General features: G+C 46.7%; 1 protein-coding gene across 1 annotated transcript; it reads right to left on the reverse strand.

Moving 5' to 3' along the window:
* Nucleotides 1-891: 891 nt before the first annotated feature.
* GOT2 (glutamic-oxaloacetic transaminase 2) lies at nucleotides 892-10,670 on the reverse strand. Its single transcript, XM_006752886.2, has 9 exons — nucleotides 10,476-10,670; nucleotides 8,354-8,482; nucleotides 6,416-6,475; nucleotides 5,743-5,904; nucleotides 5,410-5,514; nucleotides 4,084-4,234; nucleotides 3,453-3,618; nucleotides 2,662-2,812; nucleotides 892-2,103 (listed from the first exon to the last, which is right to left on the reverse strand). The coding sequence occupies exons 1-9, from the start codon at nucleotides 10,653-10,655 to the stop codon at nucleotides 1,981-1,983; spliced, it is 1,227 nt and encodes a 408-aa protein (XP_006752949.1). The 5' UTR covers nucleotides 10,656-10,670; the 3' UTR covers nucleotides 892-1,980.
* Between the last annotated feature and the right edge of the window lie 4,267 nt (nucleotides 10,671-14,937).

Below are 14,937 nucleotides of genomic sequence, written 5' to 3' on the forward strand. Positions count from 1 at the left end.
CATTTCCAGTATGGGGGAGTGCAGGAGGCAGCCAATCTATCTCATCATTGATGTTTCTCTCTTTTTCTCCCTCCCCTTTCCTCTCTGAAATCATTAAAAATATATTTTTAAAAAGTTGAATCAGTTGCCAACTTTTAAGCATCAATAGATGTTCCAGAAAAATAGGATTGTGGTCCAGCTGGTATGGCTCAATGGTTGAGTGTCGACCTATGAACCAGGAGGTCATGGTTCAATTCCCGGTTGGGGTCCATGTTTCAGGTTCAATTCCAGGCACCAAAAGGTCACCGGTTCAGTTCCTAGTCACGGCATATACCCAGGTTGGGGTTTCGGTGTCCATATGGGAGACAGCTGATTGATATTTCTTTCACATGGATGTTTCCTTCTCCCTTCCTTTCTCTCTGAATTCAATAAAAACATATATAAAATAAAAACAGGATTTGTGTTATTTGAAAAATTGAAGGTGTGCCATCCTGGACTTTCATTCTCACAGCACCTCTCACTTCCCTATTTCTCATTACTGGGGATGAGGGTCTGTCCCCAGTGGTCATCTTACATCCAGGTGGCATCACTCTTTTAACTTCACCTTCACTCCCAGAGCCATCTGAAGCTGCCACCTCCCCTCCATCTCCTCCGCTCCCTGCTGACACCCACAGATCCTTTGAGGTACTCCACTTGCCCCCCACGGGCCAGTGGGTCATATCTACATTTCCAACATCTGTGGACTACACAAGCTGAGTGACAGCAAGACAAGGATGTGGCTTTAGTTTACATTCAGAACAGCTCACACCCCCATTGGCCCATGGTCAGCTGGACATGACTTCAGAGTTCCCGGATATACACCCACTCCTGCCCTTCCCTCCCATTAAAGAGAAAATATAACATAGTCGACAGTGGTTGGGTCGCAGTAACTTTATTGTAACAGAGAAACCAGGCTGCAGTAAGTCTACACGATTAGAGTAGGTGGTGGTGATCTTTCTAAAGGGTGAATGAAGCCCGAGCCCAGCTGGACGCGCACGAAGGATAAAACCAAAACCTGAATATCCTCCTGCCTGGCTCAGTCCCCCATCACCCGACCTGGGGCGGGAGACGAGTGGCTGCACAACACTGCACTAGGGTACGAGGTCCAACTGGGCAGAGGCGACATCCGGCGGGAGACAAGCAATCACTGAAGAGGACGCTGCAATAATCTGTTAACCATTCTCCACTATTCTTCATTGAGAAAGGTGAGGGTGTGGGGTGAGCAGTAAATTATGTTCTTCATTCTTCAGATGAGTAAGTGCTACCGGGTGGGGTTGATGGTCAATCAAGCAGAAAAGGGTGAAAATCTAGGCTGGTTATAGATCTTTGTGCCTATGGAGAAGAGCAGCGCTGACAGAAGAGAAGGGAACATTGAAATGCCCACAAATAAGTACCAGAAGCAGAGCCTTCTTGCTCTTTTTCTTAAGTAAGACCGGAAACAGCATCTTTTTGTGTTCCTGGTCGCAGTGGCAGCCAACGCGCTGGCTTTCACGAAGCTCGGTTTCTACAATGTGGTCTGTTGGTGAGGCTGCTCAATCCGGAAGCACAACTGTGAGGCTGACCATGATGGCTGGAGCCAGGTCTTCTCACAGAGGCTCGAATACGTGGCATCGACACCATCAGGTGCTTCGGTTAAAGCTTCTGCAATATTGCAATGGTGTGATTGACAGGTTTTTGGCTATGACGTTCTTGTACATGTAAACTCTTTCGGAAAAGCTGGAGGTACACAGGTGAGGGAGATTTTGGTTTAGAGCCACAAAGTTCCACGCACCAGCCACAGATGCCTCTGCCTAGTTCTCTACACGTCCTTCGCCGAGAAACCATTCCATCGCTGAGTTTTAAGTACTGTGGTTGAAAGAAGTGATCCGCCCACCACCACCCACCCTCCCCCTTCCTCCGTGTGCAGCCCACAGCAGCAGAGGTCGGCAGGGGGGTTGTCTCTGTTTCCTCTCGTCGGGAACATTACTTGGTGACCTGGTGAATGGCATGGGCAAGGTAGCCCACGTTGCCGGAGGTGACCCCTGCCACGGAGATGCGGCCGTCCTTTGTCATGTAGACCGAGAACTCCTTGGTCAGCCGCTCCACCTGCAGAGAGAAGAATGCTTGGGCATGTCCAGCTCACGCGAGTGTGTGTCCCCCCAGCTCTGGCACAAGAGTCACGTGTTAAGATAGAAAAATAACAGAGGCTCTGTGTTTTTTGCACTTAAACCCTACTCCCAGAATTTGGCATGTTAGCTTAGAGTGAAAGGAAGGAAAGCTACTTTAAAATAGGGTGATGAATTCTGAGGAGGAATGGGTGAAAAAAATGTTAGAGTCAGCATTTGCAGGAAAAACAGATGCAGGATCCAGCTGTGGATCAGCTGTTTCTCTTTCTAATTTTTAGGTCCTTGCGTGTTCTGGTCTCTCTTAGAGAATCAGTGGTTATCTCTTTTATAAAAAATGATGAAGATAAGTCCTGCTCTTTGGAAGTATACACCTCCTGGAGGATGCAGATAGGTAAATGACTAAAAAACAAAGCAGAATGAATGCTACATAGATACTTCATTTCCCTAAAAGCCTCCAAAATGACTGTTTTCGGGGTAATCCTGAATAGGAAGGTGTCCTGGGACTGAGTAACTGGTCTGCTACCGAGAGTCCACTCACCTGCTCGGGCTTCAGTCCTGTGAAACAAAACATGCCAATCTGGTCGGTGATGTGCTGCCAGTTGTGAGAGGAGCCCTCCTTCTTGAGGTTGGAGACCAGCTGGGTCCGCATGCTAATGATGCGGTCGGCCATGCCTTTCACTTCCTGTAACCTGTAAAAAGCCTGGGATGCAGCTCCATTCTGGCCAAGTCCCGTTAGATACGCCACAGCTCACAGCATTTTCACCTTCCTTGAGTACTCTCTAGTGGACCCTAGTGTGCCCCTGACTGAGTCATATGCTGGTCCAGGAAGAAAAAACTATTTTATAGCATTCTGTTTGTTGTGGGCTTGATCCCCAATGGGGGCATGTGATGAATGATTCTCTCTCATCATTGATGTCTCTCTCTCTCTTCCTCTCCGAAATCAATAAAAAAAATATTAAAAAACAAACAAATACTGAGTAACACTACCTTAGAGCTCAGGTGCCAAGGTATTCAGATGGTATTAAAATAAAAACAAAACTATGATTTTCTTCAGGAAGTTTTCCTCTGTAAGGTACTTCAATATGAACTTGAATTTACTTAACCTGGAGATGATGGAATAAAAGGCAATACCATCTTTGCATTATGTTCGTCTCTCTGAGGGAAAGACCAATGTATTTATTGGAAAGTGCTAACAAAAGGCACTCTTCTCTCCCTGCCCGCTTCCGCATGTGGCAGCTGTGTGATGCTGGGCGTCACTAGTGGCTGATTCTAAACAAGCTTTGAAGACCTAGTGGGGGGGGGGTGGCTGGGGCGGCGACGTGTCTTTACCATTGCTTTCGCAGATCGGGGCTGTTCAGAACGGTGGAGGCGATGCGGGCCCCGTTGACAGGAGGGTTGGAATACATGGGGCGAATCAAGATCTTCAGCTGTGACTCCACCTTTTTGGCCTCATCGGCATCTTTGCAGACCACAGTGAAGGCTCCCACACGCTCACCTGAAGAGACAGAATGGATCTTGTCGTCTAGTTCTATCTAAAGCAAATCACGATTACATGTGCCACACATTAGCTGTTTCCAACGGAAACACCACAAAAATAGCTCTTATAAGTAAAAAGTTTTTAGCAACCAGGACGGTGAATCCGGGTACAACAGAAAGGTGAATACTCAAGAGTGTTTAAAGGTCTCTTTCTCTTGTATCCATCTTTGTGGCTCATAGACACTGTTTAGAGAAGCAGTAATCAGTTTTCGTTGCTGGGAAAATTCAAGGACAGTAAAGAAGATGCGGCTAAGATCAGTACAATCCATTTTACCTGTCTTTCCTCTCTGGGGAAGGAGGGACAGGGACAACACACACACACACACACACACACACACACACGCAACCCCACACCTGTGTGGCACCCCTCCCAGCACTTCCTCAATGTCATCAGCACACACGCGCACTGGGACCTTCACTTTACCGTATAAGCCCATGTTCTTGGCATAGGACTGGCAGAGGCAAACATTAATGCCCTGTTCGATGAAGTGGCGCACAGCCCAGGCATCCTTGTTGCCATCGCCGCTGGCAAAGCCTTGGTAGGCCATGTCGAAGAACGCAAAGAGGTTGTTTTTCTGGAAGGAAAAGAGAAGATGATGAAAACTCCAGGCAGCCCCTCTCAAGATGCCCAGAGGGTCGCTGTGCTTACTGGGCCCAGGCCTGCCTCACAGAGACAGAATCAACACAGTCTCCTCCCCAGGCAGCCTGACGACGTTTCCGTTCCCTAAGGGTTCAGATATCAATGTACATTTCTTTACTCCGGTTGGTATGGTCCCTCAAGAAGACACTAAGAGAGGAGAATCTTAATCTCCATCTCCCCAGGCAGCTGCTTACTCAAATGGGAAGCTTGTTTTAGGCCCTGAGTGGTCGGGTAATTATTTCGGTTTAGTCAGCACAGGATCAGCACCAGCCTTTCTGGAGCTAACGTCACCCTGGCAGACTCATCTCATACCCGGGGCTCAGGGCTGGCCACGTAGGAGCCATCTCACCCTGAGAGTGCTCTCCGAATGTGGCTTCTCTCTCTCATTCTGTGTGCAGCTGAGGTCTGACAGAATGTAAAGGAAGGGGAACCAAAAGGAATGACAATGGGGATGCAGGCGACAGGAGTATCTTCCTCCCTAGGAATTCTGACCCCACGAGTGACAATGGCGATGCCGAGGGAAGTGGCAAGGATAGGAGGGGACATGGAAAAGTGGAAAAGGATGAACAAGTTTAACCACTGACCAGGACAGCTGGAGACCCCACCAGCAGACATGTGGGGCCAGTGGATGCCTACGATACAGGCCAGGCAATGACCAAGTCTTATCAGAATTTCCTAGACCCGGCTGAGGAACAGAAATTCTTTCCACCCGCTCAGGTAGCATCAAGTACAGAATTATTAATCTCGCAAATGCGGAGCCCTTTCCTGGCTGTTAATTAATGTGTGGACCTGGCCAGTGGGGCTCAATGGTTGAGGGTTGACCCCTGAACCAGGAGGTCATGGCTCGATTCACAGTCAGGGCATATGCCTGGGTTGCGGGCTCCATCCCCAGTAGGATGGTGTAAGAGGCAGCCAATCAATGATTCTCTCTCATTACTGATATTTCTCTCTCTCTCCCTCCCTCGTCCTTCCTCTCTGAAATAAACACATTTTTTAAAAAAAGTGTGAAAATTTCACGTGGGCTCCAGGTAGTTGTCTGTTCAGCTGTTGCCAGTGAAGCACCGAAGGCTGTCACCACACAGAACTGTCACCAGTCAGCTCGGCCCTCACCTTCACCACGGAGGCTATCTCCTTCCACTGCTCGGGGCGAGGGTCCACGCCCGTGGGGTTGTGGGCGCAGGCGTGCAGGAGGAGAACACTCTGCTGTGGCATTTTCTGAAAAGACAAACAACCGTGAGATCGCTGTGCAGCTGACAAGGAGATAATTTTCCCGAAATGCCACAGGGTCACTATTACTTGGTAAATAACAAAAAGAACCCAAGGTCTGGAGTTGGCTCATCCTCCGTGTTTTACGTCAGGTGTTGAGGCCATGTTGGGCGACCTCAAGTCTCCACAAGGAGGTTTACTCCTGATCTCCCCTCCTCCCCCCAGAGCCACACTTACGGAAATGTCCTCCATGGCGCCCGTGAAGTCAAAGCCGCACGTCTTGGGGTCATAGTAGCGGTAGCCCTGCAGCTGCATGCCAGCGTCCCTGAAGATGGGCGTGTGATTCCCCCAGGTCGGCTTGGGCAGAAAGACATCTCGGCTGAACTTGAAAAACCTTTGCTGAGACGGGATGAAAGGGAATGAAAAACAGATGAACGGGGAGGTGAGAAAGTTGATCTATTTTACGGAAAAGACGTTTTTCTCTCCTGAAACACAGCTCCTCTCCCTGAGTGACAGCCAGTACTGACTAAGCAGCGAGACTTCCCGGAGGAACCGAGGCTCTGAGAGTTACACGGCCGCGTGGCCAAGCACCTACCGGGGCCTCACTTTCTTCATCTGTAAAATGGTGTTAACTGAACCTCCTTCAGAAAGATCGAATGAGTTAAAATATAAAAGCTCCTAGTAACAGGATGTGCTCAATAAATTATATTATTATTATATTGTCTTACTATAATGATAATGTCTGTGATTTCTTCTAAGTACTTTAATTTTAACCCCCGAGTTCATTTATCAGGGAATGAGAAGTCTTCCAGGTTGTGGAGACAGGAAGTCTACGTCTGGGTCAGCACACACACATGCGGTAGAAAACCCGCCATCCTACGGCCCTTTGCTGACGACATTCCAGACTCACCAGAAAGCTGGCTCCGATCCTTAAGGCCCCGGTTCCAGAAATGGTCTGCACGGTGACGTACTGCGGGAGAGACACGAGGTCAGTGAGGCACCACGCCCTGAGCTCAACATAGAGAGGCACAGAGGCTGGGACACCCCCAAATGAGCACCCGGAAATGAGAGAACGGCACTGCTTCATTTCCCCATTTGCTAAGCCACAGAATGACTGGACTCTCCTCACTGGTTCCCCAAAGGGCGGTCTCTTCAGTTTCCAACAGCCCTGCTGATGCAGAAGCTAATTCCTTACAGCCTGTTAGTAGCACATCCCGTGTTACGTGAGACTTTCAGGACACAAAATCTCCACCTCCCCAGTGGGGGGAAAAAGACACCAAGAACAATTACCACATTTAAACATTATTGTAGAATTATACAAAATGGAGTGACTCTGAACATCAAAGGTCCTTGAAAAGTACCTTAGACTAACATTACTACATATCAAAAGTTGTCCAAGAGGCTCCTTGTATGAGTTTTCAGAATCTGAAATGTTAATCATTTGGACAGATGCCTGAGTAGAACTGTTTCTTCACACCAGTCCATGTAGGAGATGAGTAGGAAACCAGTGTTTTTTTTTAAGGCGCCATAGAAGCAAGGCTCTACAAAACATCAACCTGTTTTCTGGACTGATAGACACTGCATTAATGGAAGGAACCCAACCAACAAACTCTTCCCTAGCCAAACTTAGTCTCTGCAAACTCTGGCGTGATAAAAATAAACACCTGACTGTAGATCTGATACCAATGATTCACAAAGGCACAGCAGTTTATAAAAGGCAAACTGATGTTATTTTAAGATAGGCCAGTTGCATACTTAGGTAACAATTGACTAGAGGTACACAGACTAAGCAAACATTACAGGAAACCCCCCCCCCCACAAGTTTTCACGAGGGGTTAACAGGTGGTTGACTGTATGGATATCAGTCAAACCATATTCTGCCCATGACTTATGGTCATTGCTCCATCACCACTGGGTCAAGGTTATATGTTTTACTCTGAGTCAATGAACTAACCTGTGGACTTCGACCAGTCTTGTAAATAAAATGTATTTATTCTGTCCTTGGAGGGGTGCGGAGGGGAGAAGTGTTGGCTTAGTTTTGCTACTTTGTGTGTTTCCCCCAGACTTAAACAGAAAAAAAATTTAAACATACAAATGTATCCATTAGAGAAACACGTTTCAAAAGAAAGTAAACTACAAGGCACATGAGCTGTAGGGTCAGGTGAGCTGTTTGGTGGCCCGCATGCATGATGCTAGACTCTACTACAAGTGTGGGCCTGCATGTACTCCACGGTGCATACGGGAATCTGTGTGCAAAAAGCTTATGTGCAGTGACCTTTAGGGCCACCTCTCTTCCACAAGAAGGGACCTCTCAGGGACTGGAAGGAGGTAAGTAAGGGACACTTGTGCTCCCCATCATGGCTGCAGTGATGCTCCCTGGACCTCAGAGAGGAGGGAGGCAGCAGGAAGGGAGCAGGGCTGTGAAGGACCAGCAGAGTGCCCGGCTGGTCCCAGCTGCCAGAGCCTACCTGTGGCCTGTTTCCTGCTTGCTTCCTCCATCTAAGCTGGAAGCTTAGGGCATGAGGGTGGGGGCTAAGTATAGGCCTAAAACTAGGCAGAGTTTAGAGTTTCTAAAGTGTATTTAATGTAAAATGAACATAAGCACATGGAAACTAGCAGAAAAGCAGTGTCAACTCTATCAAATCACTACCATATTTTTGGAAAAAAAAATCTTTTATTTAAGTAGGGCCAATTTATTAGCAAAAGCGTGGCCACCTCAAAACCATCACCAAGCACAAAGTGATGTTTCTTTTCTTATTTGTTTTAAATTATTTGAATTATCTCAAACGTATCTAAATTATTACATTCAATGACAGACCCTGTATGACACCGGAGTCTGCTCGCTTACCCGGCCGCTTTTCAGCACTTCGCTGTTCTCGCCCAGGGCCAGCTCTGCAGACGCCTTACAAAACTCGGCCAGTCCCCCGATGGGCAGGTATTCCTTGTCCAGATTTTTTGCAGCAATCTGGGCCTCTGCCTAGACAAGAGAAAAAGCATCTGTTTAGCTCTTTTCACCTGGAATTACCTTGATTAAGACAGGTGGGGCAAAAGTTGGTTTATAGTTTGTTCATACAGAAAATAGTACAGTAATTAATAAATAATAATACAAGAATAAACTGTTTCGTGTACTCACAACTGTAAACCTAACTTTTGCCCCAGCCTGTATTAAATTAGTTCTACTTAAATTTTGGAGGTAAAGCTTTATTTTTTTTATTTGGAGATACTGTCCCAGAGGAAGAGTAAGTAGAATACTTTATATGTTATATTGCAGAACAGAAATATTTAAATTAATTTTAAAGTTCAGTTTTATGTGGATGGGTATATATAGTGTCTCTTGGTTACCATTTAACATAAAATGGCATTCTTGGACTGCACCATAACAAGATTTAAGAGCAACACTTAAAACAGATATCCTATATAATAAAAGGCTAATATGCAAATAGACTGAATGTTGGAATGACCTATCACTATGATGCACACTGACCACCATGGGGCAGGTGCTCAACGCAAGAGCTGCCCCCTGGTCAGTGCAGAAGCCGGGCTCACGGCTGGCGAGCGCAGAGGCAGTGGTGGGAGCTTCTCCTGCCTCTGAGGGACCTCCCCACCAAGTGCATGAATTTTGTGTACTGGGCCTCTAGTAAGATAATAAAAATCAAACAAAATACATAAAAAGGAAGTATTTCAAGATATATGCCAGTCTAAGAACTTACTAGCTGTACTGACCTGGGCAAATTATTAATCTTTCTGAGCCATTTCCTCATCTGTTGATTGAGGGAACAGCTGTTCCTAGACCTCATATGGTTGAGGTGAAGAGCCGATGAGCTAACGTACACAAGTGTGTGGTGGGGTTCCAGCTTACAACAGCTACATTTGCTGGATATTCTAAACTGATTTGAGACCAAAAGCACACCCTGCTTCTTGAGTCCTTTTTGCTACTAAGAGACTTGTAGAGATGACACCTAATGTGCACTCCTATGTACTCAGAAGTTTTTCTTCAGTGGTTCAGTCAGCCCCCGCTCTATTCACAGGGGCTCATGAGGGCGTAACAGTTCAGGTGGTGAGAGAATACTCTTACCCCAGAGTATTCTGAACTGCCACTCATGGTGCCTAGCTCTGCAGTACGGAGGAACGATAGACACATCACCATCCACTTTGGAAGTGGCAAAGCAGCACAGTCATATTTCAATGGAGGAGGGGCAGATGCAAAGGAAGACATACTTTCTTAAAAAAGAATTGTTCCGCCCTAACTGGTTTGGCTCAGTGGATAGAGCATCGGCCTGCGACTGAAGGGTCCCAGGTTCGATTCCAGTCAAGGGCATGTACCTTTGTTGCAGGCACATTCCCAGTAGGGGCTGTGCAGGAGGCAGCTGATTGATGTTTCTCTCTCATTGATGCTTCTAACTTTCTATCCCTCTCCCTTCTTCTCTGTAAAAAATCAATAAAATATATTTAAAAAAAAAGAATTGTTCCTAGAGGATTAGTTAAATTATAACTATAATAACCAATAGTAAGACTACTAATAAATATGCAACAAAAATAAAGAAAATTATTCTACAGTTCAATAGGAAAAAAGGACAGAGTGTGTCTGTGTGAGAAGGTGGGCTTTATAAAGGCAATTAAAATGAGAGAAATGGAAAATAAGAGTGATGCCCATCCACGAAGGCCTAATTCTATGTGTGAGACAGCACTGAAATTCTTGGTCCTTTTGTGCACTCTCAGAATTACATATGACATTATGACTCTTTCAGAGACAATCACAGAAATGCAAACTTAGGAAAGACCATGGCACTTCCAATGGCTCTCTCTTATAGCCAAGGGGACTGCAGCTCAGACAACCTGATGGGAACAGTTAGTACCAGAACCTGAGCCTGGGTCTCCTGGCTCCCAGTCCAGCGGTCTTTCTGCCGCTCCCTGGGAGCTCCCGTCAGTGTACTTATCCCAACCCGGCAGGAGATGGACGGCACACTCACCTTCCGGATGCTAGGGAGCACGTAAGGCTTTCCATTATCGTCCCGGTAGGCACCGACTCCCAGGTTCATCTTTTTGCTGTTGGTGTCTCTTTTAAAGGCTTCTGTGACTCCCAGGATGGGATCTGGGGGCCCCATCTCCACGTGGGCCCACCAGGAGCTGAAGTGGGAAAGACAAGACATCAGTTACAGAAGCAAAATTCCCCTGGCCAGAGACATCTGCCACGAATCCACTTCAATGAATGGTTGCATGTTTACTGTGCACATGGTAAAGCAACAGGCACCATAACTCAATAATGCTTAAGACCTCAGAGCAACTCGCAGAAGGGTGGGGAAGACCAATAATTTTAATACAAATCCTGTAAGAAGCGGGAGGGGCCACCTCCCTGAATCATCTTGAGGAGGACAAGATGCATGCACAGGCTTTCAACGCAGTCCAGATCTGACCTGAATTCCCAGGCAAAGACTATTTCAAGTAATTCGGCGGCGAGAAGCTGAGAATGGTAAAAGATGAAACTAGAGAAGCCAGCAAGGACCAGTGTAAGAGGATAATGTGTGACAACTTCCCCCCACCCCAAGGGGCTTAGGTTTTTATCCTGTTCCTATATTTGTTAAGAGCTTGTTAAGATGTTTCCTCGGCCCCATCTTGAATGTAGTAAAAATATGGGAATCATTAATTTTTTTGGGGAGGGGGCAAGGCATATAGTGATCAGGTAAGGGGAGTGACATGAATATACTTGCATTTTTTTTTCAAATATATTTTTTATTGATTTCAGAGAGGGGTAGGAGGAGAGATAGACATATCAATGACAATGAGAGAGAATCAGTGATCAGCTGCCTCCTGCACACCCTCACTGTGGATTGAGGCCACACCTGGGCATGTGCCCTGACAGGAAATCGAACTGTGACCTCCTGGTTCATAGGTCAACACTCAACCACTGAGCCATGCTGGCCGGGCATGAATATACTTCCATTTTTAGAGCCAGTCTGTAAAATGAGGCACAACTCTGCCTGTCTCACAGGGATTTTGTAAGAATGAAAAGAGTTATCCTATATAATAAAAGGCTAATATGCAAATTGTCCCCTCGGGAGTTTGACCGCTTGCTATGACGTGCGCTGACCACCAGGGGGTGGCGAGGAACAAAGGAAGGCCGGGCAGCTGGGGGAAGGAAGGCCCTGATAGGTCCTGATCACCAGCCAGGCCTAGGGACCCTACTCGTGCACAAATTTCATGCACTGGGCCTCTAGTTAACTATAAAACAGAACAGAGCCTGGTACAGAGTGAGTGCTTGATATTAGCTGGTATCACTGTTACTAAGTTATCCCACTACACTCTTATTTATAACCTCTGTGCCACTAAGCCTGGTGAGGAAAGTATGCAGAGAATTCAAGGCACACGTGGTCACAAGGCTTTATGATAAAATACAGGTCTTTCCTGCTTTTCAATAACTTAAGTCTTTTCTAGAGTCTTGGGAGATATTATCATTCTTCCTCCTCAACAGTCCCACTGCCAGAACACAAAAATGCTCGCATTTTGTTCTAGGCTTCCTGGCTGCTCCAGTATCCCAGCAACAGTAAGAAACAGGTATTCCCAAGCAACTTCTGAACAGGGCCTAATGCAAGCTTTTGTTGCTTCCTACCCACAATCCAGACCCTGGAAACACATAGCCACCTGCCTGTCTATATCACTGTCATCAGCTGATGAGAGAAAGGAATACTTTGAATGTCAAGGACATATGATAGAGCTTCTAGTAAGCAATTTTCATTTTTAAAAAGATGGCTCTGTCTCCATGGTTGTCAATCAATGATGACAGAGCCGTTGCCCCTAACCACGGGACAGAAGTATCCTTGTTACATGGTGGGAGGAGCACGGATTTGTCACGTCCTTTAAAACGTTTATTTGGCATAGAAATCCTCTCAGAAACAGGGATAGAATTGAGAGTAGAATCTTTTAGGAAGAAGTCTAAAAGCAATTTGAATATATTCAACCTTAAAAAATCTAAATACAGGAGCAGGGATACTCAATTTGATCAGTCCTACATCAGTAGTTATGTTCAGGTCCTCCATGTCCTTCATTATTCCATTTCTTAAAAGGGCAAAGACTCTCTGTCACATTGTAGGAACTGTGATTTTTTAAAAAATGTATTTTATTGATTTTTTACAGAGAGGAAGGGAGAGAGATAGTTAGAAACATCGATGAGAGAGAAACATGGGTCAGCTGCTTCGTGTACACCCCCTACTGGGGATGTGCCTGCAACAAGGTACATGCTCTTGACTGGAATCGAACCTGGGACTCTTCAGTCCGCAGGCCGACGCTCTATCCAGTGAGCCAAATTGGCTAGGGCAGACCTCTGATGTTTTTATTTTTATTTTTTTAAATATATTTTATTGATGTTTTTACAGAGAGGAAGGGAGAGGATCGAGACAGACAACCAGTGGCCTACAAAGTGATCCCTCTCAATGAACTTTGCACATAAGCTCAAAGCCTGAGCTATTAAGCAATACTGACCAGACAACCAAAATATGTTAGGTACAAAGTATTCCGATAAGCATTTGCAATTTAAATGCCTGGCCGTTCCCCTGGGAGTCTACCTAGAAATTTTTAGTTTTTGTGTTTTTTTAAAAAATCCTCACCTGAGGACACACTTATTAATTTTTAGAGAGGGGGGGGAGAAAGAGAGAAACATCAATGTGAGAGAGAAACATCGATCAGTTGCCTCCCGTAAGCACCTGGACTGGGGACTGAACCCACAACCTTGGCATACTGGGACAACACTCCAAGCGAGCTCCCTGGCCAGGGCACAAACTATTAAAAACACACACACACAGCCCTGGCCTGTTTGGCTCAGCGGATAGAGCGTCGGCTTGCGGACTCAAGGGTCCCAGGTTCGATTCCAGCCAAGGGCATGTACCTTGGTGTGGGCGCATACCCAGTGGGGAGTGTGTAGGAGGTGGCTGATCGATGTTTCTAACTCTCGATCCCTCTCCCTTCCTCTCTGTAAAAAATATATTTAAAACAAACAAACACAAAAAACACACACACAAACATTTTGCATCCGCAGTTCCCCTATATGCTTAGTCTTTGATGTAAGATGCAATATTAAAATGTCATATTTGTTTCTATTGCACTGATTAAGAAAATCAAATCGTTGTCTAAAATAAAAATACTCAAATTGAAAGACATGCAGGCACTAGTCTAAGTGCTGAGAGAGAACAGTGAACAAGGCTGGTCCAGTCTCTGCTTTCATGGAATTTACATTCTAATGGGCGGAAGGCGGCAAAGAAAAATGAGTCAGGCTCCCAACATGAAACATGACTAAAAGGTCACACCCATAGGGATTTTCACTAACTAGTATAAATAGAACCGCAAAATGCCCAACCAAATCCATAAAACAAGAGATAATTCTAACAGTACTACATGGGGTGCCCATAATTTTAGGCACGCCTCGCTCTGCTCCAAATTTGCTGCATAAATGATGATAACGGCTCCCTAATTCTGGGCCAGTCCGTAGGCTGACTTAAGGAGCACACCTGACAGTGAGCCAAGAAGGAACCAAATCAAGAAGCTAAGACAGTGTGAAAGCCTGGGAGAAACGACCGCCAGGAGTGCGGGGCTTTGTGAAGGTCAAATTGTTCTGCTGGCTTCACGTCATCATCCAACATCCAACGAAAAGGCCAAGGCATGGGGTCAAGGCTTTGGTCGCTGGAGTGAATATCTAGTTGCAACCAGAGTAGGTGGTACTTAAGGGCACTGCCCCCAACCGGCTTCTTGAGAGAAGTCAGTCGCCTGGCTCAGGTCTCCACTAGGAAGCAATTACCAATGCTGTTGAATGCAGACTCTAGTGTGGGGTAATGTCCAGGACGGGGCAAAAGTAGGTTTGCTGTTGTGAGCGCGTGAAACCCAGTTTATTCCTGTATTATTATTTATTCGCGTATTATTTTCCCTGGGAACAACCGTCTACCTACGGCTGCCCCACCCTGCACGTGTCATCTCCCGAGTGACACCGCTCTCGGGGGCTTCTTCCCCGCAGCGTCTATCAGCAGATTCATATCTGGTCCAGCGCCTGGCTGATCACCAGATTGATATCTGGTCCAGCGCCTGGCTGATCACCAGATTGATATCTGGCCCAGCGCCCGGCCGGCTCTCTCAAACTGCCGGTGACGAAATACCGACTAAATGAAAGAGCGCCGAGAGATGGAGAAAGAACGGCCACGCCCCTCCGGCTGGATTTCTAAGGGCTTCAAAAGAGAGGTGCGCTACACCCCCGCCCTTCTCCGTCCAAAGGCCAAACGGCAGCGGGGAAGGGTCGCAGGTGAGGATGCTATGCGTCAAGGTCACGGGATGCAGAGAGGATCACCAGCCGGCTCTCAAAGCCGGGGTCCCGGGCACCTCCTCCTCGTGCACCCCCTTCTCCCGGGCACACACGCGGCAGCCAGGCCCCAGCCCGCACAGCCCGCTCGGCGC

This window comes from Myotis davidii, unplaced genomic scaffold (assembly GCF_000327345.1).
Source record: "Myotis davidii unplaced genomic scaffold, ASM32734v1 scaffold590, whole genome shotgun sequence".
NCBI lineage: Eukaryota > Metazoa > Chordata > Mammalia > Chiroptera > Vespertilionidae > Myotis > Myotis davidii.